At 42.3% G+C, this 26,748-nt stretch overlaps 1 protein-coding gene across 2 annotated transcripts in view; it reads left to right on the top strand.

Moving 5' to 3' along the window:
* The window catches only part of ITGA9 (integrin subunit alpha 9), a 225,199-nt gene that overhangs the window by 31,360 nt on the left and 167,091 nt on the right, over positions 1–26,748 (top strand). For both annotated transcript variants that reach the window (XM_075083640.1, XM_075083639.1), the window contains exons 8-15: positions 262–330; positions 3,547–3,684; positions 5,756–5,861; positions 7,320–7,414; positions 10,354–10,444; positions 10,985–11,030; positions 14,064–14,218; positions 21,067–21,227. In XM_075083640.1, coding sequence (XP_074939741.1) covers positions 262–330; positions 3,547–3,684; positions 5,756–5,861; positions 7,320–7,414; positions 10,354–10,444; positions 10,985–11,030; positions 14,064–14,218; positions 21,067–21,227 — 861 coding nt within the window. The remainder of the gene's footprint in view (positions 1–261; positions 331–3,546; positions 3,685–5,755; positions 5,862–7,319; positions 7,415–10,353; positions 10,445–10,984; positions 11,031–14,063; positions 14,219–21,066; positions 21,228–26,748) is intronic.

Raw genomic sequence — 26,748 nt, 5'->3', positions numbered from 1 at the left:
CGCGTGCGCCAAAAAAGTAGGTGACAAGGCACTATTCAAGCATTGCTCATGACAAGAGGCATGTGATTCATCAGGAAAATGGGGAACTCTTAAGTTTCGTCTTTTAAAAGAAGACTGAGCAATAAAATGGTCTTGAAATTGGATCTTGGCATTAGCCGTCACCATGATCATCATTTAGATATACCGAGAAAGCACCAATGCTGTACCATTATGCATTCTGTAGTTAGTATTGGTTAACTTTTTTCTTTTCTCACTTTTCAGGTTTATATTTTCAGAACAGACAGACGATCAGGCTCTCTAATAAGGATTTTTCAGGCTTCAGGAAAAAAGGTGAGCTTTTATGTACATGTGTTTTCTTTTAAGGGATAGAGAAGGGGGAAGTAATGGCAGGGTCATCTCAGAGGATCATTTTCATTCCACTGCTTCATGAGTTGTCAAGCAAATTCTGTTTCTTCTCGTCCTCCCAGAAGATCTAAACCTATTGTACAGACCAGCCCTATGCCTTTTCTCAATGTCTGCTCAATGCCCATGTGACTGAAATTAAATGTCTGGCTGAAAATTGTACTAGTGGTTCTCTTTAGCCTTACAAAAGTGTAACAGCAGCTTCTGCTATTGCCTTCTGAGATGTGGGACATGGGGTGCCAGGTGAGCCTAGACAAAGAGATTTAGTAGATGTTACTGGGAGATGTGGGTAGCCTGGAGCTTAGTTTAATACACAAAGCCCCAGTCTGTTTTTCTGTGTCATGGGGAATATTAGAGTTATGATGTTTTGGGAGGAGCAGCTTCATTGCCTCAAGAGATGATGATTTCCCCCTTCCTGCCATGAATCAGTCCTGCATTTTGCTCCTAGGACTGCTGGTTAGTGCTGACACTGTGGTCCCCTGCCCCAACCCACCATGAAATTTAGTGAATGCTAGTGAGATCCAGCTCCCCCTGTGTGATATTGTGTTTGAGTGGGGAACAGCTTGTGTTTTTCACTGGGGCTTTCTAGAGATGTGTCTCAGGGGAAACAAAATGGACAGTATGTCTAACTACAGATAACATCAAGAAGATGTCTTGTTTGGAAATAACACAGTGAGGAAACAGTACTCCTTAGCTGGGCTTACCTGTGTTCTGGAAAGAGAGGAAATACAGAAGAAAAGGTTACTGGTGGCTTCTGGCTCTAGGAATACCTGCCACTCTCAGAAGGATCTAAAGTGTTTGACCGTATCATCAATCTGGGAGTGTTAAGCAAGTTTTGTTATTTTTTTTCCCAACAAAACACAGTTGCAGTCTTCAAAAACATGCCTGGAATAGGGGAAAATTGCAAGGACGTATAGGTGAATGGTGTGACTTGTATTAGGGCTTCCCTAAAATTTGTCTTTCTCTGCACTAGCAGAGACATCTTGAAAGGAAAAGACCTCCCATTTCATCCAGGGAATCTCCTGTGTTTGATTGCTTCCTGTTCATTTCTTTCCCTGCTGACTTTTAAATGTCCCTAAGGATGTGCTCCTGGAGAACTATTGCTCAGCCTAATAAACACAGCTATCAGGAAGTTTCCATGTCTCAGCCAAAAACTTTCCTTTTTCAATTTAATTGTTCTATTCTTATATGTAACTTAACTAATCAAGTATTTGCACCCTTCAAGTACTTCTAGACTGTTATCTTCTCCTTATACATTAGCATCTGTCTTCTACAAATTCTCTAAAATCCAAATGAGAATTTTATTTAAGGAGAAGGCTGTCCTAAATCACCCCTTCTTTGTTTTGTGATTGAAATATAACCAGACGTGCTCAGCAGTGAGCACTGCCTGGAAATGAGCTCTCACAAAATGCTGCATCCTTCCCAGTGGTGTGAAAGTTCCTTGCTCTGACATTCTTGTTAGACAGATGTTAAAAGTAGGCCAGTTTCTTCCTTCCCTTTTTTATTGCTGGAGGCTGAACTAGGAAATCAAATGCAGACAAGAAAAAAGAAAATGCAGTGCCTTGTTACAAACGTTAAGTGCACAAACTTCAGGTTCTCACAGCACCGTCAACTCACCCACGCTGCAGACGTACCATGTTGCAGTTAAGTAAATAATAGCCTTTCCCTGAAAGCTGCCTGAATACATAGTGAAATGCTTTTCATAACTTTAGCTCCTTACCCATGAGAAATTTGTTTTAAAACCGTAGTTGATTAAAAAAGAATAAACAAATAAAAAATCCACAAGGGAATTTAAGCTACAGAATGACTGGAATCAAATGATGTTTGAGGTCTGACCTTAAACCCACACAAACACAAAAATCTGAATTACAAACTGAAACTCTATCCTTAACTCACCCTACTATATATATTTAGCAGCTTTTAAACATTACGGACTGCATAGAAGAGTCGCTGCTGCCCATCTCCTAGCGTGCCCAGTAGCTCTGGCTCATGCATCTAAACTTAACAGGTGTGGAAGGCAATGGGTTGGAGATCGACAATGAGGAATGTAAAAGCATGCAAGAAATGTGTTTCATTCTTTTTAGCCTAAATAATTATTTCTGTAACCCCAGTTTTTCCTACTATATAAGCAGCTCTCCATTTCAAATAAGAAGTGGTATCTTTCCAGTTTTCCTGTGAAATTTGCTTTTAATTTTGAGACTATGGTTTGTAGTTGGTCTCAAAGGGTGTGCCTTGTAGTACCTTAGGAAAAGTGGATGAAGTAAGGGTGGAATATCGTTCTTGCTTTTGGTTTCCTTTTTGTGTTTAAATGTGCTTTGAAATTCATAATGTAGGTGCCTGCTGGGATATTGTTAGCATTTCATGTTAACCCATATCGAAAATTATGTAATGAAATTAATGTATTTCTTAAAATTAAGCAACAACGTTTTATCAAGCAATAATAACCGGAGATTGAAAGTGGCTTAGGTTTTTTGTGTATCAGTTAAAAAGCTTTTATTGACAGTCGTCTTTCTGTGTCAACTCACCTGCCTGTACATGAGAAGAAAGGATATGATTAAAACCCACAACCAGTTCTGCTATTTGAAGGTGACTGATAAAAATAGATACAAACAGAACAGGGGAAGATAGTCCACAATCAAGAGGTAATTTTAGATGCCTCTTTTCATGGAGACCCTACCCCTTGCCTATTTTTCTTTTTCTTTTTCTTTTTTTTTTTGTCTCTATTTCTTTAAGGTATCCCCAGATGATCTGTGGTACCCAACCTCAAGACTCTTTTTAGGAATTCTGGCACTGGGCATGAATAATCACTAGCCAGGTCTTGGTTTGGGAAACTTATTTCATCCTTTCCTGGTTTTAAGCATTTGACAAGTGAAACTTAGTCTAAGAAAGCTCTTTAAGTGTCTCACTTAAACATGTCCCAGGGTATAAATTTTACTCTGTTGGTAAAACATCCAAGCTGATGCACTGTTACAGTAAAGTGTTTAATTCCTGCCAGAATTATCCCCTAAGCTTTCTCTGTAGGAGTGCTTGTGAGTGATAAAGCAGCAAGTCATAATTTGAAATTAAAAAAAAAAAAGCCTAAATGATTTCCTCCTGTGTGTGGGCAGATACTGAATGCTTTGTTGTGACTCGGCTTGGTTACAGATGGGCTCTTACTTTGGCTCCTCCTTATGTGCAGTTGACCTGAACTCTGACGGGTTGTCAGACCTGCTGGTCGGAGCACCTATGTTTTCCGAGATCAGAGATGAGGGTCAAGTCACAGTCTATATCAACAGAGGAAACGTGAGTATATACAGGAGTTGACTTGGTAACGGATGAGGGCGTGGGTCAGGGCAGGGTAATGTCCTTCCCGCACTGCATGGTGAAACTCCATGTCTCGAATAGTGGGGCCCTGGATGACTCTAGCAGAGTATGAAGTCATGGAAAACTCATCTGGTGTCATGGTTTCCCAGACACCAGCCCACATTCAGCTCAGAGCTGTGAATCTTTCAAGGAGGTCTGGGAAAGTTTCTGGTTTTATGCTGAAACTTGGTGGTATTTGTGGCTTTACATGAACTTGATGCCAAAACCAAGTAAGAGTCAGCAGCTGTGACTGAGTTTCCTTTGTGTTTTGGGTGGTCACTAGGACCTGCAAATCAGAACACAAATGTCTGGGGATTTAGGAGGCTTGTGAAGAGAAACCAGAGACTGAATTCATGGTATCTTTACATTACACCCCATATAGAGACTGTAGGGGTAGCTCTTATCAGCTGATACTGTTGGATTTCATGTCACCCAACAACAGTCTTGGAAAAGCCTGAACTTTCTTGCATCAGCAAAACAAGATCATTCTTATGTTGTATTTATAGGAAAGCAATGGTTGTTTATGTATTAGTAAATATTTAATATTCACGTGCCAAACCTGCTGTCTCAAAGTAGGAGTTGTTAAGAACTAAAATGAAATTGCTTTGTTTCCATCAGTATTTTGTGAACTTTGGTGTATGGAATTTGTTTATGCTAGACTTAACATTCACCACAAGTCCTGTAGGCAGCATTTGGGAGACTTCTTTGGGAGCATTTGGGAGAGTTTCTTTTGGTGTAATTTTATCTTCCATTATCACCCTTCCTTTAAGTGAGGGTCTAGAATGCCAAGGAGATAATAGCCAACATTTCCTGCTCACAGTGAAAGTGTGCATGAGAGCATGGGTTAATTTTTGGCTTTTATAAAACAGTCAAGAAGCTAGTAGGAGCAATGGCTTGCAGGATTGTGTGTTTTATTTTTGAGTTTGGACATTTTACACTCTGTTTTGTTCTGCAAGCACCATTGCTTAAGAGGTTGTTGCAGCAGATCAAAGAAAGTTGCATTATAATACAAGCAGAGTGATGCTAGATTTAATACGCTTATATTTTGCCCTTTCCTGTGAGGACTGCAAAGAAATGAGTCGCACATACAGACCTGCCTGTCTCCTCTGTGTTGTGTTTCAATTTCATTAAGTGGGATTTTCTTAAAGTCAGCAACTCCCCGCAGCCAAGAAAAAGATTTTATTACATGTTCCAGGAAGCAGTTTACTCTCATTCACAAAGGAAGCAAAACCAAAACAATCCTTGAGGTGGGTACAGAACTGGATTGCATAACTAAATTTTGTTTTCTTGTGGAAATGTCCCTTTCCCCTTGAGGGAAGACTGCAAGAAACTAAAGCCTATGTATCTGACCAGAAAGTGGGTGGGCAAGAAATACCAGATCCATATAAGGCTTCTCATGGCATAGCAGTACAAAGCTACTTTATTCTGAACTTTCCTCTGTCTCTTTATTGCATTAAGTCCCTTTCCTTATTCTTCATTTCAGAAGGCTTTTTCAGGACTTTGCTTTAATCCTTCTGTCCAATACTTAAAAAGCTTTCAAATCCAATTGCCCATATGTCCTTTGCTTAGGGAAAAATTCTTCTTAACTCGCTGAGGTTTAGCTGAATAAGCCTGGACTGAGGATTTCACTCCTCGGATGTGATCTGCCAGTAGAGCAAGCTCTGGGCTGTTACATTTTAGGCATCTGGAAACCTTCATGAGCTCACCAAGCCCTGTGCCTGCATTTAGTTACATCACTGAGTTACCATTTAGTTAATTTAGTGTTTTAGTTACATCACTCATTCACTCCTTTCCTCCCACCCCCTTAAAACTAAAAGACAGAAGGGGATTAAAAATCCCAAATAAATTAGGGTTTTGGTACCCAGGTGATCTGTGCAGTGAGGGTGAGAGTCAGACTGTAGTCCTGCCCCAGGTGCTTCACGCAGTACGTGGGCAGCTCCCAGGGGGGAGGGCTTACCTTGTCCAGGCCTTGGACCATTTCCCTGACCCTGTTTTACTTCCTGCTTGCTAGGGAGTGCTGGAAGAGCAGCTCGTCCTGGATGGTGACGGTGCCTACAACGCGCACTTTGGGGAGAGCATGGCCACCCTCGGCGATATCGATGACGATGGCTTCCCAGGTTGGTGCGATTTCCTCCTGGGCTGTTTCTCTGGTAATGCCAGCAGCTCTGTTGGCACTGCTGGTCTCCTCCCATGGACAGGTGCTGTGTGGCATCCATCACTCCTTCCAGACCCAACTGGCACCTGGGCTTGTGCTAAGGACAAAAGTGCTTGCATAGGATTTGTCTGCTAAAACCTTTTGTAGCTGATTTTCTTCAATGTGAGTTTAGTCCATGTTCATGCAACTGACACCCTGATCTCATTAACATTGCTTTGGTGTCCTTGTTGCATTTTCTTTTTTCCTGTGTGGTTATAAAAGGCTTTAGATACCCATGCCCTGAACAAAACAGAGATCCTGTGTCTGACTACTTCTTTTCCATTTCCTTATGCCTTCAAGCCTTTCCCATTTTGTTGACATAATCACATTTCTTATCATGGAGTGTAATTAAGAAGTAGCTTCTCACTCCTGAAAGCGTGTGCTCGATTAATAATTTCTCTCCTTTGATTTATTCTACTCCTGCTCCTTTCACGGGCCACTCAGTGGAGGCCCCGTGATGTGATAGCAATAGGTGAGAGCAAAGTGTTGATGCTGGCACCTTTTCTGCCCTGATTTCTGGCAGCAGAGATTAAGGACTTCCAAATAAAGGCCAACTTAATCTGGGTGTGCCTGGATTTATTTCTTCTAGGCCACTTAGGCAGAGTATCCCATTAAGCCTAACCCAACCTCACTGCAGGTTGCCCTCCCACACACTGTGCATGCTCTTCTTCTAGACTTAAACATGCATTTGTGTGTTCTTGTTGCTGTTTGTGAGTCAGGTGTGGTGATGGTGGGGCTGCAGAGTAAGTTGGATCAGTTTGTGGGTGTGAAGCCATCAGGAAGAGTTTAATTTTAGCAGCTCTGTAGCCACTAGATCCAATTAGGAAGGGAGAACGGGAGACAGGATCACTCTTCTGCAGGAGTTTGCAGTTAAATTGCATCAAATGTATTTTAAAAGTGCACCCTCATCAGCCTTTTTTCCTCCCTGCCTATCCATTTAATATATGCAGCCTCATTTGGAGCCTTGGATTTTCAAGCAAACTTAACGTAGTGCTACAATAAATGTTTTGCCAATGCTGTCTTGGTTCACAAAGCTGATGTTCCCCGGGGTTGGAGATTATGATATGAAAGGATTCTAAATTAACTTTTTAGGCACAGTTGCTGGTTAATAAACACCCATTTTCCTAATGAGCACGTGTTTCTAATTAAGCACAACATATCACATGCGTGTACAAATTCATATACATTTGTGTATTAAGTTTATCTTAACATGAGCTCTTCATTAAATCCAGCAAGTTCCTTCTAGCCCGGTTGATATGAGCTGCTGATCATCTTCATCATGGGGAGCTATTTTCCTATGGATAGCTGGCTTCTAAAATTGGGAAGAAGTTGAATTAATGGAATGGATTGTGAAATGTTTATAATTTGTACTGTTTTACAGATGTTGCCATTGGAGCACCTAAGGAGGATAACTACGTAGGAGCAGTGTACATTTACCATGGGGACGCCAGTGGTATTGTACCTCAGTACTCTATGGTATGTGACGCTGTCGTTTATGATACCCATCTGAAGTCATGTTCCCAGGGCCTGCAGAAATAAACCATACTTAGGGTCTCTTTATAGGCAGCCTCATCATAGCTCTACATCCTTTCCTCAGTCCTGCTTTGAAGATGGCTTCTACCGAAGTTTGTCCATACCTATGCTGCAGGGTAAAATTAAGTTAGGGAATATTTTTCACTGTCTTCTGTTACTGTTATCAGGTACAGCTTCCTTCTTGAAGCAAACAAAGTCTTGGGGTTTGAATGCTAGTTTTTAGAGATATTACTGCTGCAGAGGAGAAATGAAAACCCTGGAGAGGTTGAGCATATAAATTATAGAGAGGCCAGTGGGGAGTTGGGAGGTTGCACTTTCTTCCCACAGATGCAGGCTTAGTGAGAAGGCGGAGGTACTGAGTTTTCTTTCGTGCCTCGCAGAAGCCTATTTACCCATCTTGTTTGCCCTCCCCTTGCGATGTGACAGTATCTCACAAGGGTGTTCTTGGGTGCCATTCCTCTGACTGTTATTATGAAGTAAAATCTCGGCTGGGATATGCTGTAGCATCTTGTGCAGAGATGACACAGTGCAATTTAGCTACTGTAGCCAGGCAGTAGGGAAGATAAATTTATCCTCATGCTGCCCAACATGTGTCCCCTAGTCTCTGTGTAGTACATTTCTTTTTTCAGAGTCTGAAGCTTCCCTCCCTCTGTATGTTTGAAGTTCTGGTTGTTTTGTTTTGTTGCTGGGTGGGATCCTTCACAGTAAATCAGTTCAAGTAGAATTAAAATGTTTAGTGGTTATATTGGAGACTCTTCTAACAGACCACAGAAGTTTAGTTGTCCTTCCTTTTACCATGTATATGCCATGTGCTGCTTTTTAGAAAATAGGAAGTTAAATGACTCTTTTTGAATACTTCTAAAGTGCCCTAGTGTGTGGCATGTAGAAGATTCTGCCCATTTCTTGCTGAGAGCCACTGGTTGGAAGGTTCTTCTCTGGCTGTTGAAAAGCCTGGAGCTTTCCAGCTCTTGCTGAAAAGGATCAGGTTTTTTTGGTCATTCATGGGAAAATCTAAAATTTTTGGAAGAGGCCAGATCAGCAGGGTGGGAAATGAAATATCCTGCTTGCGATCTCTCCCTCCGCATGGGAGCAAGGTCAGCAGACATGGCACATGCTTCTCCGCTTGGTCAGGAGGGCAAAGCCCAGCTCAAGAGGGTGGCAGGGTACTGTGGTTGTTGACACTTGGTACCATTCCTAGCATCATCTGGTGTCCTGAGGCAGCTGAGGGGGACACCACTTACAGACAGTGCCTCTGTGCCATTTCCCAGTGTCTGCTGCAGGGCACCAGGCACACCACCAGTTCATCTCCCATATGCGACCAAAACCATTGCATAACAAATTCATCTCTCTACCTGCCTGCCCTGGATTTGAACCCAGAGGTGAAAGACTTTTTGTATCTTACTACTATATCCCTAAGCCATCTTAATGCCCTGGACTTCCTTTTTTAAATAACCTGAGAGAGGTGGAGGGGGGGCCTGCAGGATATACGTTTTCACCCCTTTCATTTTGTTAGGTTTTTTACCGCCTTTTTTCATTTAAATTGCTGATCAATGTCTGTTTCCTCACATCCCTTCCAGCAGCTTTAGTGGTGGCTATGAGCAGAAGCAGCTTAATTGGCTTTTTGGCCTGCCATTTTAATTCATGGCATTTAAAAGCAGAGCAGTGTTATACCTCTGCCTTCTAGGCTGTAATTGTCTGCTGATGTCTGCTGGGATGTTTGCAGGTGGGATTTACCACCCTAACTGGGACCCCCCAAAAATGTGATGCAAATGTAATGTGGGGAGGAAGTTACTTCCAGTTGTCTCAATCTTATCTGCCATGAGTAGGAAAAGGAGATCTGTACACAGTGGAGCACAGGTTTCCCATTAAACTGGCTGTCAGGACTGCAGGATATCTTTCTTCCCCTCAACTTCTCTTTTTTTCCATGAATTTCCTGTCTGACCTTTTGTCCAATATCATGTCCTTTCATGGGAGGGCCAGGAAAAGCTGGTCACATGTCACAAGCTGTGAAGCAGCACCAACTGCCTTGAAATTACTTCATGGGATAGGTTTCCTCTGTAATTTCTGCAGGCAGATGTTGGTTTGGGTTCAGGTCTTGCAGTTGGTGGCCCAGCATAATGAATGAGAGCTGGGAGACATCTGATTGCCTTAGAAAATGAGATTTTGATATATTAATTTGCTTAAGACAAAGGCATTTACAATTCAAACTGTTTAGAGAAAGTTTTTGTGTTAGTAATTAAAAAAAAAAAGCTATGTTAGAAGTTAATTAATCTTTGCGTTGTGGAGACGGAAATGAGATACAGCTTCCAAACTGACACAAAATACTGCATAATAGCTGATGGAAACCAGAATTTCCAAGTGGGATGAAAATTAATCATTTTGACTTTGAGTATGCTGGCAAACTTTGTGAAAAGGAATAATTGTACAGGATTTTCGGTTTCAGTTAATCATTAATTTTGTTAAGGTGCTGCTTAAAACTTTTATTTACAGAAATAAAAGTAATGCAAAAAAAAGAGAAAATCTCTAGGGTGCAGTTAAATTTCCTCCCCCCGCCCCCTCCCGAAATCTGTTTGATGTGTTCTTTATTTTGCTTGGGTCTGTATGAAGGTTGTAATGCAGGTGTGTTTGTTAATCCAAGTCAACACTGGCCGCCTCCTCCTAGACCAGAGCAGAAGGGCTTCCTGCAGTCGGCAGCCTTCCTGCTTGGGGCTGCGTGGGTAAAGTGCGAGCCTGCAGATGTGCGGCACTCCCAGCCCACGGAAGAGAGCTTCGGTGATGGTGAAAATCAGGCTAGAAGGGCTTTTTTTGGGTGGTTTTTTTTTTTTTTTTTAGAGGATTCTTTGTGTTACTGACTGGTTTTGCTCATGTGTTTTGTGCTGCAGAAGCTGTCTGGGCAAACAATAAACCCAATGCTGCGGATGTTCGGCCAGTCCATATCAGGGGGAGTTGATATGGATGGCAATGGTTATCCAGGTACGTCCACTACTGTGGCAGTGTAGCACTGGGGAAATGCAGCAGCAGGCTGAGAAAACAGCAGAGCTGGTTGTTCCCAGGTTGCTGGTTCCTGTGATTGTGGGAAGCTGATGAAGATAAGCATTTTCTTCCGTTTTCCTTTCATTATTTGAAGCTCCTGATAAGAATTTGTGCCAGTTGCTTGATTCAGGTAATGATGAAGGATTGAGATATTAAAGCAGAGGATTTCAGTATCTGGCCAAGCTTGTAAGTTGCCTCGAAGCTGCCCAGTCATGATGATAATCTCAGAAAAAAAGTAGTAGTACACAGTAACGTAATAGTAAAAATAAAACCCAAGCAGTGAAGTAGAAGTGAAGTAATGTCAAGGACATAATCCTCCAGTTATAATACTTGTGACATAATGATATTTGAAGGGACCAGGTGGCTGATTTAAGTCAGAAAAATGCTTTTTTTAGATATATGCTTTGTAATTTACCAGCTGACTTGAGAACTGAATTCTGTGCCTCCTTTGTAACTGTCTCAATGTTACAAAAATTTCAGATATGACCGTTGGAGCCTTCCTGTCAGATAATGTGGTACTTCTGAGGTGAGATCAATGTATTTTTCATCCACTGTTGTCTTCTTTTTGTTTCTGTTTTCAGTTTATATCTTATGTGGTCTAAGTCCTCCACTGCTCTGATTTTCTCCCTAATTTATTGTGGTCAGAAGCAGCAAGCTGGATTACTTTTTAAGCAAAATCTGAGACATGGATAATGTCAAAGAATGCACAGTCTAATTTAAACAGTGTAGTGAGGGATGACAATACTTAGCACTCCCAGGCCTATGAATAAAACAGAGGGTTAGAGCTGGAAGGAGATGTGTTGTGTCTTAGTGCCTTTTTAGAAAGGTTGCTTTGAATTTGTTAGAAGGCTTTTCCGTTGTTCTTATTCTATGATTCTATGATTTGCATGAAGTAAATAAATTATGATTTAAGGGAACGCAGTTGAGCAAAAAGCCAGCTGCGTATGATGCCAGGATGTCATTTTGCAAGTTCTAATGGGACGCAGATTGAAATAAGACTCTTCAGGGAAATGAAATATGGAGGCATTTGCAATGCACAGAGGATTCGGGCTGCCATTTTGAGTGTATGAATTAAGTGCAATTGCTTCTTTCATCTGATGGAGAGAGGTGTGACAGCTTGGTCCACCAAGTTATGCTGGTGGAGAGTTAGAGCAGGAGCAGGCTTGAGATGCACAGACCTGGGGAAGAGAATGGGAACTTTGAATTTTGCCAGTAGTTCTGTTGTTATCCTTGTTAATATTTAATAGCAAAATTCTGTCGATACCTAGATGGCATTAGAAGTAATCACTAGGGACTCCTGCATCTTAATGGAAGATACAGGGATGTGGTGAGACTGGCAAGACTAATGGTGAGGCTGCAGAGCGTATGCGCCAGCCTGCTTCCTCTTCAAGGAAGGAAAAACTTGGCTCTGTTTCCATTTGAATCAGTTAAACAAAACAAAAAGAAAAAAGAGAGGGGGTAAAAAAATGCTCTTGATGATCAGCATGGCAGGTATTCAAGTCTTCTGAAGAGTTTTCTGTTCCTTCATCATGCATTCAGAGGAAGCCAATTGCTGCTTCTGTGAAAAGGTACCATGCCCCAGATGGGATCTCACAGCCCCGCATCTCTGAAACTTCTAGAAAGAGAACTGTGCACTTTTCTCCTGCAATGTTGTTACTTGCAGGGCGGGGAAGAGCAATCTGAAGGGCTTGCTGTGATGTTTAAAACAGCATACATCACAACAGCATGGTGACCTCTGTCCATGCGTTCAGTTGCTGCCTGTGCACTTCAGAGGAGATTAGCGCATTACTGGCTGACTCTGTGGGCAGCCTGATTAATTGCTGCTACTGCCATTTACAGCATGTCCCTCTTGCTGTTTAGATTCAGATTAGGATAAAGAAATCAGCTTTTTTTTTTTTCCCCCTCACCCTTCCAGAAGCCTTTGTGAAGTCCTTTGGCCAAAACTAACAAATGTTTTGCCAAATGATATTAAAGGCTTTGGTGGAAGCCGCAGTGACTTGGGGCAGATTGTCATTGTTGTATTGCTCGCGTGTGTGCATGGCTGTTTGACAGATGCATTGGGATTTTTTCTTTTTTCCTATTTTCCAGTGAATAACCAAGTGATCTAATGTTAAGGAAAAATCACACAGTGCATCATGGCTGGAGAAATATTTTTTTCTAGGAGAAATATTTTTCTGGATCAATCATAGCATTTACTCTTTTATGTTTCCTCAAGCATTTGGAAAGAGTTTTTTTCCAAGGTGTGAAATGATCCTAGGAAGCTCACTCTTTTTCCTCCTCTTTCCTCCTTCCCTGTCATTACTCTATATTTTTCTAGGGTTAGCATTTATCTTCATCCTCCATCTCAAAAGGCAAACTTGCACTGTTGTTTCAGGCTGTGGTAAAAGAGTCTGAGCAGCTGTCTCGGAGATTGATGTGAAGCTTGTTCCAGTTGATATGAATTAGGTGTAACCACAATCCCTGCTCTCTTCTTCCTCCTCTCCCCCACCTCTAAATTAAGTGGCTTGTGGAGCGAGAGTCCTGAAGTGGTTTGCTTATGTGGTCTGGCCTTGCATGACTGCTGGGACTACCTTAGAAGTGTATCTGCTGGTTGCTGCCTTTTTTTTTTTTTACTACTAGAGTTGGTTTTGGAAGAACATGCTCATCTTGAACATGTACAAAATTGAAACCACAAAGAATAACACTCAGTGACTTTTTGGGCTGAAGTCCTGTGCTGGGGACAGCTTGGGAGAGCCTGGGCTTCGGACTGCTTTTCCCAACCAAGCTGGCAGGGCTTCTGTGTTGTGTGAGAGAGGAGACTCACCTGGGCCCTGATGGCATTCATCTTGGTCTGCGATTCTGGCCGAGGTCGTCTTCAGCCGGGAATAATTGTGGCAATAACCCGGTGCCAGAGTTGCAAGGGTAGAAAACTTTCGTTCACAGTGAACCAGGTAACTCCTGAAACAGAGTTCAGCAGCGTGAAAAAAGTATTCAATCCTTACCGCTTGCCAGGAGGGAATTAGCCAAATGTTCCCTCCTCCAGAAAACATGAATGTGGTGTCTGTTGTTCCTTTTATACTGTCAAAAAAATTATGTATGAATCCATCTCCTACCCCTTTGCTTCCTCCTTGACTTTCAGGTAACAAATTTGACTGCAGACCATTCTCTGGAAACTTAAGGTCTCTGCCTACCCGTTCCTGACCATCCAGGCTGCTTAGCAAGCAGTCTCACTTGCATGAGCTTGTCCTTGGTTGCCGTTGTGCTAATTTTGTTATCCTCTTCAGTCATCAGGAAGGCTTTATGCAGTTTGTGCTGGAGGTGATTATTATTATATGTTATCAGTTTCCCCAGCTGCCTGCCTGCAGTCTGTATGTGGGCACTGAACTTCAAGTTGATGCTATGGTTTTCATTCAGACACTAGTAGTCCTTGCCAGCTAGGTCAAGTGCTAATTTATCTTACAGTTCAAATTCACTCTCTTATTTTTCATGTCTGCTTGGAATTGTGCGGTTTACCAATTTTACTTTGTTTTCCTTTGGCTGAGAACTTCCCCCTCAATTCCACTTCTCTGTTGATCTCCAGATCCAGGCCTGTCATTACTGTGGACATCTCCATTTTCCTGCCTGCATCCATCAATATCACAGCTCCTCAGTGCCATGATGGCTTGCAGCCAGTGAACTGCCTCAACGTCACAGCATGCTTTCGCTTCAGTGGCAAGCGCGTTCCTGGAGAAATAGGTAAGGTACCTGTGCCAGCCCTGAGCAGGGGCACGCTGGCAGGTTGGAGTTGAGGGCTCCTTCAGAGTCAGTAACAGAGCTTTTATGTGAAATAAGTTGTTTCAAGGTGAGCTGAGTTATGCAATTCTAGAAAGTTGGAGACTCCCTGGGAACTTTCTTGGGCATGTTTTTACCTTCCAGTGAGGCTGACATAATACTGGGGCAGTTTCTTCCTCAGTGAAAGGAGAGAAATATGTCCTTGGGCTTACTGCAAGGACAGAGGACACAGAAGGAATTGATGCTTTGTAAGTTCGTATTCCCTGTTTACCACTTGATAATACATTTCTGTATTCATATCTTCTACCAGTGTTATCAGAAAGCAGGTGTGATTTGCTCTGGATTAATAGTTTTTGATAGCCTACAAGGAGCTCTTGAAACAGAGCCCTATAAATCTGAATTCCTACCAAATGTGAGCAAGTCCTTTTCTGTGCATCAGTTTACCTGTCTGCAAAATTATTATAAATAGCCCAGTATTTCACTGATGGCAAGAATATCTTCCAGGTTAGCTAGTCTCTGTAAAACACGTGGAGTTTCTTGGGTTAATGGAATTGTGTAAGGTGTGCAATTGTGCAAGCCTTTGCATCTTGGCTGCATTACTTGTCTTCTACATCCCGATGTTACAAGTCTTAGATATGCATGAAGTGGTTATGGGATAGATAGAGCATTTCTAAATATTGTAAGGTCTGGGTTTGTTTGGTTCAGCCACGATGTTTTACCTTCGCCATGCTTTAGGAATGGCAGAGGTCTTGTGGTGCGCTGCTCAGGGAAGATATCTCAGCCTCACAGCGTGCTGCATCTCTGCAGTAGGTCTGGTGAGGAGCTGGGGGAAGCAGTGCTTCCTCCTGCTCTGTGCCCCAGCCTTTCTGAGCTGCTAATCAAGAAGGATGAGAGTTGCATCTGTTCATCCCAGTAGGAAGAGCCTGGTGCAGTATTTGGATTTTTTAAATGAGTTGAAGAAGAAGAAAGCTTCTTGTTACTTCTCCTGCCATTCACATAGAGTGAGAACAGGCTGCATGTTGAAGTTGCTGTCTGCAGCTTGTCACCTGAACAGTCAAAAAAATGGAGTTACTAAATTTAAGATTCCTTCGGATTTTAACATATTGGTGCAACTGAGACTTCAGTTTCTATTTTTGTACTTTTTACTTCCCTGTAAATGATGACTCTCAGCAGACAAATATATGCTTTGATAAAGTATTTTTCTGTACTGCCTGCTACTCTGTCAGTTAAGAAAACACTTACCTCTGAGTGCTTCAGGGGTGTTAATGCCTTTCTGAAAATCGCTGAATAGATTTTCTGAATATCTAGGTTTTCTTAGGTTCCTGAGGGTACTGTTTAAAATGTTTCCTTTGCTTTAACTCATATCTCTGGACATGTGGCTAAGAAGTGAGCTGCCTTTTTTTGCAATCTAAATATCTTTTCCCCTTGTTTGCAAAAGACCTATCTTCTTGCTTCTTGTCTTGTAAGAGCCAGTTGAATTCCTCTGTGTTGTCGTACAGACTGTACTCCCGATGATTTATTGTGGTGAAAGCACATGTGCATCTTCTTTGGCAAGTAACATCCATCTCATTACAAGGAATTTTTTTACTCTTAAGTAGACGATTATAAAACTTCCAACCATTGTTCTTTTATACAATGCTTCTAGCAAAGTGATTTGTCTTGAAAACATTGCATCCAGAACTATCTGACTGTATAAAACCCCTTGGGGATATGATTTGGATAAAATATCTCAAATAAGCTTTCAGTTTGTAATCTAACAGTCAGGCCATTTTAATTACTGCAGTTGAAGAATATCAATTAACAAGGGGTGGAACAGTTCATGGAAGTATTGCAACAGTTTCTCTCCTGCGTGGTTAAATGTGGGGGGAAAAAATCAGTATCCCTCTAAAGTACATCATTGTCCAGTTCAGACTCTGAAAGGCGTATGGAGGTGTTGAAATGCTATGTCAAAGTTTTGTGGCTAGAAACATTGGGATTGTCTCATCTTCGGATGTCTGGGGGCAGTCTGTAAGTCAGACGATGAGAACAGTGCGGCCTGGGAACACTGCTCCCCTAAGGCTTGTCAGCATGGATGCTTAAGACTGCTGCTTACTGGTGAAAAGCTGGGTGTTGCTCTTTTGCTTTTGGGCAGCTGAAGTTGGTCACCTACACAATGTTTAGAAAGACAAGCTAAACATGCAGACAGCATTCTTCAGTGGGAAGTGTATGTCTTCAATGCTTATTTGAACGTGTGGTTATTTTGTTAACTGGCATGTGAAGGAAAGTTGTCTTCAGCTAGCACTGCCTCACACTTGCGTATAAACCCTCCTCACCCTACTTTTTTTCCCCTTTTTTTTTTTTCCTTTCTTCTAGTGGTAGTTGTAATACTATTGGTCATGTAACAACTACCTGAGGGTTCGTGTTTACTGATACTACTTGATACTGCCAATGAGAGTATAATTCCCATCCATTTTGTGGACACTGTTTGCAGACTACAGTTTTCAGAAGTATGAATTTATTGCTGAAATGGTTTCATCTGAACAAAGAGCCATGCCCAAGCGAAGCATGTGCTCTGCCCTGTGTGCCAGGCATTGTCTGATCCTTCGCTCTGCTTCCACGCTTACTGGGGAGCTGAGCGTCTGGTCGTACACCCACCAGGAGAGACATCCTCTGGTACATCTTGGGTGTGTGAGAAAGGAGGCATTTTAAATTTTCACTCTTCCACCTTGGAATCTCACTCAGGCTGTTCCACCCTCACTTGAGGGGCTGTTGCTTTGTCTCTCCTGGGGTCTCTGTATCTTCAGGAAAAGCAGGGATGAAAGTCCTTTCCTAGCCTGGATGAGCATACTTCAGCCTGTTCAGACCACATGCTTCTGGGTGACCAGGACAAGAAAACAGAGGCTGCTGGCATCTCTGTTCATCAAGCACTGCTTCTGCATTCATCCCTGAGGAGAATGGAAATAAACTTGTTCCCACAGTCTGGATAATTTTCCCCACAACAGCAGCAACAATAATAGTAATAATAGTGCCAGTGTAAGAATTAGGTGAATTTTAAGTGGCTATGAAATGTAGCGGTTAGAGCATTTAGCTAGAGTTAGGCAAATGCATTAGAAACGTCTTCAAAGTTTCTCTTGTCCTGTTCACTTCAGGCATGCACTGCTTGTATGTTGGTCCATTTCTAGGGTAGGCTTCATGACCCAAACACTGTTGCCTGAAAGACTGGTGTGAGATTTAGTGTGCGATAACAGGTTGCTTCACGTTTTTGCTCTGTCTGGCTACATTTCTAGGACTGAAGAAACACGCCAGATCTAAAACCTGATGAAAGTGGACACTCCTTTTCCTATCTGAATCTTGCTGTAGTTTGGTGCAGGCATGTCATTTCTGTCTGTGTCTCATTTTTCCGGTCTGCTTGGATGCAGATCTAAGACAGTGCTACCCTCTGAATGCCTCAGAAGCAGGGATGTGTTGTTCAGTGTATGCCCAGAGCAGTGAGGGTGGCTCCCTGCTTGGAACCTAGGGACAACATTATGAGAAAGGATTTGAAACACAGTTTGAAGTAAGGGGAAGAGGAAAGCTTTTTGGGAGAGGATGGTGGGAATGTCCTATGTATGTTGTGATTTGCTAGGGCAATATTTTTAATACTTCCATTACTTAAGAATTTTCACTGCGAGCAAAGTTGATGAATCATTTTCTCCTCATAATTACTGGAAGAGAAGGCAAAGAAACACATTCCTCTTCCAACGGCTTTTTGTTATTATTAAGTTCTTCATTTTCTCCATGTGGTGCCTTCCTGCCTGCCCCCAGCCCCACCCCCCACCCCCCCAAGGAATCAGTACAATAGCTAGTGGCTTAACAAGCACTTATGGGCGTGCTTATTCCTGCTGACCATTTTCCCACCTGCTTTTTGTGTGCTGTAGCATCATCTGAGTGGGCGACAAAGGGATGCACTGGGTGGCTTACGGTGTGTAACCCTTCCATTAGCACAGCCAGCTACTATTCCCGTTTTAGCTCATGGGATACCGCTGCCTGATTTCAATCCCTCCTCACTCGTCTCTGCTTCAGGGCTGCTTTCAGCTTTGTGAGGGGACAACTCTTGCATCATCATGAGTATGTGCCACTTAGGATGAAAATCCATTGTAAAATGCTTTCTGCCATTTACTTGGTTTGTTTGTTACTGGCTGGGGTAACTCTCCTGGTTTGCTGGCTGGCGGCCCTCTTGCAGGTATAACCAGAAATTTCTCAGAGGGAGTCATTATTGAAGCTTTTAGACATTTAAATTTAGTTATGGAAAAGGAGTAGTCATTAGAAAAATCAGGCCCTTCATCTGAGCTTATAAAATCCATGCCAGAGTTTTATTTTGATCATGTGAAGTTGGGTGGACAGATCCCCAGAAACGTTTCCAACCAAAGGTGCTTAAAGCTGCCGGACTAATATTTGAAGGTGTCACCTGCAAGAGTTAATTTGCTAGCAAAAACTTGCCTCCTGATCTCCTACTGCAATGAGCAGGAGGAACTTGCACCACCAGCAGTGCTAAGTTTGGCCCACTCTGGTTGCTCTTTGGAAGCAATGAAGCTGGGGAGGTGAAAAAAAACCACCTTACTCATGATATTTCAGTTTTTCCACTGATGTGACATCATTGGATATAACATAGAAACAAGTTGTCAAAATAAAGGGGAGACGGGGGGTGGGGGAGGATGGGAACTGTGCTGCTTGATTGAAAACATCCACTGCTGTTTCGGAGAGACGGTAGCTGGGATCGCTTTGCTCGGAGGCCTGGGACGGGGCTCGCGTTGGGATCGTCTCCATGCCTGCAGTGAGGAATTGTTCAGTGTCAGTAATACTCCTTCGGAGAGCCTCCCCAGGCGCCCCTGCAAGCTCTGCAGCCCTGCCTTCCTTTGGGGCTCCTCCTTTGAAGAGGGCTGCATCTCCCCGCAGGGCGCTTTGCCTCTGCCTATGCAGGGTCTGGGTTTGCTAACGGGTTTTCTTGTCTTTATTCTTGGGATGCCAGTGCAGATCTCAGCATGTGTGCGTGCTTGTGAAGTCTTGAAAGTGGAAGGGAAACAATTGGGGATGGGTGTGGGATGTGCACTCTTTAAAAAAAGAAAAAAAAAAAGTAGTTAAGAAAGAGACTGCTGGGATTTTAAACAGGCTAAACCCTTTGTTTCTGTTTAGGTGGTGCTCTTTAGTGGGACTGAGCAAACACCCCTTCAGTGAGAATTTTTGGGGCTGAGCTTGTCAGGGTTTGAAACACTTTCAAGGTATTATCCATCTAAGCAAGTTATTCTGCCAAAAGCAAGCAAAAAAAAGTTCAGGTGGAGCCCTGTGATAGTAGGCTGATTCCTCAGCTGTGGCTTTTCTTGCTACCTAGGGTATGTCTCTGGTTGCTTTGCATGAACTTGTGAGGGAGCTTTTCGTCAGAATGCAACATACTGCAAATGGAAGTGAGGTTGGTTTGAATTATGTGAATTATGAACATTCACAGAGACTTTTGCACCAAGTGTTGCAATATCATTAAATAAATTCTTCATAGTAGTGGAATTTTGGTGCAGAAATGATTGGAAATGGTAGCATTGGCAGCAATGTTAATTTAGAGAGATTAGGAATTTCATTGATTTAAAAAAAAAAAAAAAAAAAAAACAAAACAAAAACCACCGCCAGAAAACCAAATGAAAAACACTACACAATCCAGCAAAGACCCCTTGCTGAAATTTAGTATAGAAGACCTCAGTCCAGGAATGTGTTACTTTACATTGATTGTTTATAAAATTCTGGCTTTAAAAGGTTTACATTTATGGGGAGCATATTATCTGGCATCAATCACTTAGGACTTAAAACATAAATAAAAGCCACAGCAATAATTTGGCAAGCATCCTACATATGTAACGAATCAGCACAGGAGCTGGTGCTGGCTGTCATTTATGAAAATTATCAACTAATTAAGCCATTTATAGTAAGCCAATCTCATGATAGTCCCATTATTGCCTTGATAACAGCTCAAATCAATGCAGGCTGTGGTCTGTGATGAGTGAAAGGACCTCACAGCCAGCCTTTCCCTTGTGTGTAGAAAGCAGCGAAAGAGATGTTCATGCTTCTGTTGCAGTTTCATTGCTTCTGTTGTTGATGCATTTACCAACAGTAGAGGTGTAGTCAGCTTGGATCATTCAGTCACTGTACAACTACTTCAGGTAACAAGTAAGGGTTTTTTTGGGGCATGGGTACATCCAGTATTGTGTTAACCTGCTGAAGAACAGCAGGAGACAGGATTTACAGAGACGCAGCTCATTAGTCTCTGGGTGTGTCTTCTATAAACTGCCAGGGATTTGTAGCATCTAAGAGGGGGACGCTGAGTGCAAGGTAGTGGCCTCTAGTTAAGATCTAAATGCTAAGATGACTGCAAATCAACAAAATTAATTGTCAGGAAGTGCCGCATCCTGGCTGACATTTGCATGGTTTGTGCTGTTCTAGAAGGAGAACAAAGCTTGAGGCTGCTGCTGCTGCTGTTTTTGCTTTTTCTTTTAGCAACGTGGTTTAAGCATCTTTTGTTTCTTTTTTGTTACTGAGTGTGCGTGTCTAGATGTGCTTTTACACATCACTTCCTGTGGGAGAGGATGGGCTCAGGAACCTAGCGACACAAAGCCTGGGAGTACATTAGTAATTGGATTTGGTTTTGTGCAGCCGCAGGAAACTTAGTGATTGATTGAGGGCCTGCAAGTGTTGACCTTTCTTCAAGCACACATGCCCCGGGAGCACAGGATCCATTGATAGGTGGCTAGAAAATAACTATTGTTCACTGACATCCTTTGTTTTCTTCTTTTTCTTCCTTTTTAAAACAGGTTTGAATTATAACTTGACTGCTGATGTGGCAAAGAAGGAAAAGAGCCAGCAACCCAGAGTTTACTTTGTGACTTCTGGAGAGACAGTGGGGCAGATCACAGAGAAGTTACAGCTGTCATACATGCAGGAAAAGTGTGAGCATTACCTAGCGTATGTCAAGGTCAGTTCATTCCTGTCCTTACTTATGTTGGCCTCACTGCAATTCCACTCTCTTGGATTTTTTCCCCTCAAGTATTCAACCGATTAAAGTGGTTCTGCTTGGTTTCAGACGTTCTTTGTTTTCCTGACAGGTGCATGAAGTTTCTTGGGTAGAAGCTCAGAACTTCTTGCTTGGCATGATTTGTCAGTCTAAGCACCACCAGGTCTTCAGGACATGGTGCCAGGAATGTGTATTTTATTTACTTTTGATCAGATGCATTTGAGGGGGATTTCTGTCTTCTTTTGGCTTGGTTTGTTGCTACACTTTTTATACTTAAAATAAGGAGGCAAAGTTTTATTTTGGCAGGAGCAGCAGGTTCAGGGTTTAGTTTTGTGTAAGGTCTAACTGCACGAGGGGCTGGTGATGCAATCTGTGTGGGAATGGCAGGATAACGTAGGGTCTGTCCTGAAGCAGTTGGGCTCTTGGGTGTGAAGAACACCGTGGATTTCACCTGGGCTTGAAAATAGCAGTGGGATAGCTTAATTTCACATGTGTCATGGTCCTAGGGATACAGAGAATGCTTTCCAGACATGCTGGGGTCTGTTCTTCCTGTGACAAACTCTTTGTCCAGGGTCTGCTAGGACTGTGGTTATCTTCAATTGGCAGCTGTTATTGAAGAAATGTCACCCAGGTGCCATTCTGTTTGCAAAGTAAGCACAATAGTTTTCTTCTCAGCTAAGAAATTTATGGAATAGTTTTAAAAATTCTGTAGGAAGGACATTTATCTTTTAAACCACATATGTCTTACAAGCACTAATCTGTATCACCAGTCTAGTGGGAAGTATGGTTGTGTGGTGAGCTGCATATCCTCCTTACTGAAGGACGTATTCCCATAGATGAGTGTGACCTAAATTCAGTATCACTTGGCACTGTCTTGTTTTGAGAATGCAGCAGGTCCAGACATCCCTAAATGTATAAACTTTTCCAGGAAGCTTCTTTGTACCTAAAAACTGTGAGAACGGGAGAAAAAATTCATCCTTTGACTCTATCAACATTTTGTGCATGGCTGTTGAGAGAAAATAAAATAAATAAAGGGACCACCGACGAGGAAACGCTGTCCTGTTAAAGTTGTGTGGATCTCTGGGAAGAGACTAGATATCTTCCACGTTTTTTTCTTTCTGGAATAATCTTTGCTTTCTGCTGTGGAAAAGCTCGTTAAAGAAAACGTAGACCTATGAGATTACCATTACTTAAAAAACATGGCTGTGAATTTACTAATTCTGGTCTCTTTCAAATGAGTACATCTGGTTAGGCTTTAATGTATTGAGTTTGGATGAAAAGGAGCCATATGCCTTTCTGTCTTAACCCAATAATGATTTCTTTCACACTAGCCCTGTTGTAGTTTTTGGGTACTGCACAGAATTAATTAAAGAGCTACATATGCCCAGGAAACTATATAATTTATTGTAGCATTTCTAGTTGATGTTGGGAATGCTATTTTTCTAGAAAATTCCTGGGAAATTTCATTTTTATAGGCAAGAGAAACATTTAAGCATGTTTAAAAATACCAACAACTTAAAGCAAAACAGCTGCTCAACAAACAAGTCTACTGGCTTTCTATATGATATAAGCAGCTATTTTTCACAGTTGGAAGAATAGCAGGAAGTGTCATTTGTTCGTGTAAGGGAGAATGCAAAGTAGTGGAGAAAGATAATCCCTGTGCTTTCATGGGAAAGGTGATATGATCCACGAGGCTACATGACATTAGAAACATCAAAGGGAGCCCTGCAGACTCTGGAGGAGTGGAAACAGGGTCATGATCTTTCACTGCTATCCTTAAATAACAGCTAGTAAAACAAAAACCCGAAAAAACCTGCCCAAACTCCAACCGGAAATCTCCTTGATTGCACAGTTTTGTGATGGAATGGGTGATAAAAGATGTGGCCTTAAAATATATTAAGTATTTCACTTAGGCTGTCCTCTTTCCTTTTATTTACTGTATGCATGATGAATTTGCATCCATGACAAATCAAGTTGTTTGCAGTTGCATCCTTAATCTGTTCACTTTGTTATTTTTCATTTGAATCTCTAGTGACAAATAGGTTTATATGGTAACAAGAGGATGTCAGTTCTGGACTGCCAGTGATCAAGGATGGAGAAGCTGTTTGGATTTGTGCATGACCTCATGCTAGCTTGACAAACCGTACTAGGTAAATGAGGTGTCCAGTCCAAATGGCACACAGCAGAGCTCTGTAGGTTACGACAGTTAAATGAATACCTGTGCCAGGCCTTGCTTAATGACACTGTCTTACCAACATGTAGTTCTAGAGTGCTGGAGGCACAAAACAGAAGAACTGAGAAAAGTCATGAAAAAACTAGACCTATACAAGCTTGCCACAATTTCTTTTGCCAGGTTTGATCTCAAGAGACCCCAGTGAAACTGAGCACTAAAAAAGTTGTAGCCTGCAAATAAACTGACAGGGATACTCGTTCAGTCGTTTTGCAATTGATAAGTGTCAATGTTTTGAGCATGATTCCTTTCCTATTTGCTCTTCCCCCTCAGGACAGGAGCTACTGTTCTGATTGCTGCTACTGAATTTATTAAAGTCTGTCTTTCCTCATAACTGTGTGACTGAGATAAGTGGATCTCAGAAGGCGTGTACAATATGTGTTGCTCAGAACTTGATCTTGTACAAGGCAGGCTACCAAATTACAGCTCAGGTTGCTAGAATTATGGTAGTTCATGAGAAAATGTGTTTCTCTGGTTGAGAACGGAGAATGGAATGGAAATGCTTTGGGACTTCAGAATACTTTGAGTTTGGTTTTGTAGTGGACGTGGGAAAGTAGAGGAGGGAGGCAGTTTTCTGACTTTTTTTTTTCCTCCCTTTTTTTTTTGCCCCTCTTCACTGGAACCTGTTTGATTTCTAGAATCATAGAATCGTTAAGGTTGGAAAAGACCCTTAATATCATCAAGTCCAACCACTAACCTATTTCTGGCTAAGAAACTTTAATTCTGTAGTATACACAGGCAGTAATTCCAATACTTGTAGAGCCTCAGGTTTCATCTGCAAAAGCTGCATTTTTTTTAATTTAAACAACCTTTGGAGGTTTGACTGATATGTTCAGTACAACCTGGACAGCTGGTGCAAGTGGCTGTTAATTGAGAAGTTCAGGAGCATCACCTGTTTTCTCGTGTCTGTGTTTAGCTGATCCCTGCTGTCTCTCAGAAGGTGCTTTGCTGCTGGACAGTTCCTCCTCTGGCTGTCTGGGGATGATGGTTGCTGCCACTACAGACCTTCTCTTCTTCAACAGTGATAAAACTACTAACAGCAGATAAATACATTACATGGTAACTGTCTGTCAATTTTGCTGGTGGAAAATGAAGCAAAAGTTTAAATCTGATTAGCTTTTTTTTAAAAAGGTTTTTTTTTGAGAAGGAATGGCAGACATAAATGTGAGAAAATGGAATGTGGTACTAAGAGGAGAAGAAGCAGAGGCTGCAGAAGGGTCTAGAAACAGAGGAGATGAAGAAAATAAATGGGGTTGGAGGCTTTACATGTGTTTCCTTAATCTCAGTGTCTGTGCCTGCCTCTGAAATACATTTTCTCTCGGGAACTGCACTTGTTTGATGGTGCTCAGATGACTTGAGCCGTGTGTTTAAGACATGCTGTGATCAGGGCACGGACTCTGAGGAAACATTGTTTCACCTTCCCAGCAACTGCCCTGGTTGTTTCCTGATTATGCGGGCTCCCCTAACATTTAGGATAGGCTTACCTTTGGATGGGACAGGAGAATTTGATGCAGACAGAAAAGCACATTGTGCCTGCAGATTTATGTGGAGCTAAATCTCATCTTCCTTGATTTATCACAAAGGTGTAATGGTGATGATGGTGTAAGCCTCTTGTATGATTCCTGCGTTTATTAAAGAAGCACTGCCTGGTTTCTTACCACACTGCGGGCCATCCAGCTGGGCTGCCTGTTGCCACCAGTCACTGCTGTCTGTGTGCAGAGTGAAAGTTGTAATAGCTTCAAACGCCATCAGCAGTCCTGCCACATGATTAACCCAGACACAGCATTTCTGTTTTCCAGAGATCTTTATCTTGGTGACTGTCTGGTGGTTTTAAGCAGTCTCATGTTGCTCCATCATATTAACTCTTAATGGATCTGGTTGTACCTCATGGAGAGGTTGGGGCTGAGAAGGAACAGAGGAGTGGTGATACCAAAGGCTTTCCATAATGGCTTGTAGGTGAGGAGCTTGTGCTGTGTTTGTACAGACAGGTTTGGAATAAAATGCTGCCTTATCAACAGAAATTGCACAGCTATGTTTTGTTCACTGTTGAATTCTGTAGCCAAAAATTTGCCTTTTTACAAGTATGTTTCTGGCCTTTGTCTGCCATGCATCACTGCTACCTCAGGTCTCTAAAGATACTCTGGGCTGCTGATCTCACACAAATTCATCTCTAGTGCTCACTGATTTTAGTCACTGTCTGTGGCTGTGGTGGTTTCTTCCTCTGTAGCTGTTTGATCTCATATGAGGGGGACGCATGTATTAGTCTTTTATTCTTAATTCATAAAAATCTGGCTGCTTTTCTAGAATCTGGGTAGCAAAGCATTCAGTCTCACAATCATAACTGATGCAGAGGTGGTACCACCTTGATCATTTTGCAAGATGTACTTTCTTCTGAAAGTTGTCTGCCTGTGAATCAACATTTCTGTGTTAAGGTTTGGCTGGTAGTGTTACAGGACAGAGACACACAGCCAGAGACACTCAAGAACTTACTCTGAAGGTTGGTTTTTGGTTTTTTGTTTGTTTTTTAAATGGGATTGGTTTCTCCCATACTGTCAACACAGAGCCTTTTAGAGGGGGCGGTTTTCAGCAGAGCTTGGTTGCTCACTTTTAGTAAGGCCCTTCCTGGGATGCTGGCACTGTGAGTGGTGGATCGTATGTTGGACGTGGACAATAACCACTGCTTTGCAGAGGAAGAAGGGAAAAACAGACCCCTGGCAAGTGCAGCTCCCTGTGATAGTGGCCCGACTGGTCCTGCACACTTCTCTCTGGGAGAGAAGTCAGGGGATAACACTTGAAGCAGAGACTGCTTTTGCAGCAGCAACAGCTGTGAAAACCTAGTCACAATTATCTAGGATTTCACAGGGTTTGGGCCACTGGGCAGGCAAAGGGAGCGCTGACCTGTTCCAGCCTGCAGCAGGAAGTTTATCATCTCTGGAAGACGAAAGCTGCTGTGTAGTTTTGCCAGGAATGATGACTGCAGTGAGATCAAGTGCAAAGACCAAAAGCAGAGTTGATGTCTTTGGGTTTGATCCTTTTTGTTGTTTTCTATAACTTTTTTTGCCCTTTTGCTGCATCGACAGAGAAACTGTCAGGCTGAGCCAGATGCTGTCATAGCATATGTTCAGCCTTAAAGGGCTGTGGGATAGGTGGGGTGAGCATGAAGCACAGGGGTTTATTTACAGAAGCATGCTTTCAGAAACGATTCTGTTTTCCAGAACTGTGCAGAGTGTGCTCATAATCTATTAGCACAGC

This window comes from Phalacrocorax aristotelis, chromosome 2, assembly GCF_949628215.1.
Source record: "Phalacrocorax aristotelis chromosome 2, bGulAri2.1, whole genome shotgun sequence".
Taxonomy (NCBI): Eukaryota; Metazoa; Chordata; class Aves; order Suliformes; family Phalacrocoracidae; genus Phalacrocorax; species Phalacrocorax aristotelis.
Note: the sequence above shows the minus strand (reverse complement) of the source record. Positions and strands in the feature narration are given on the sequence as shown.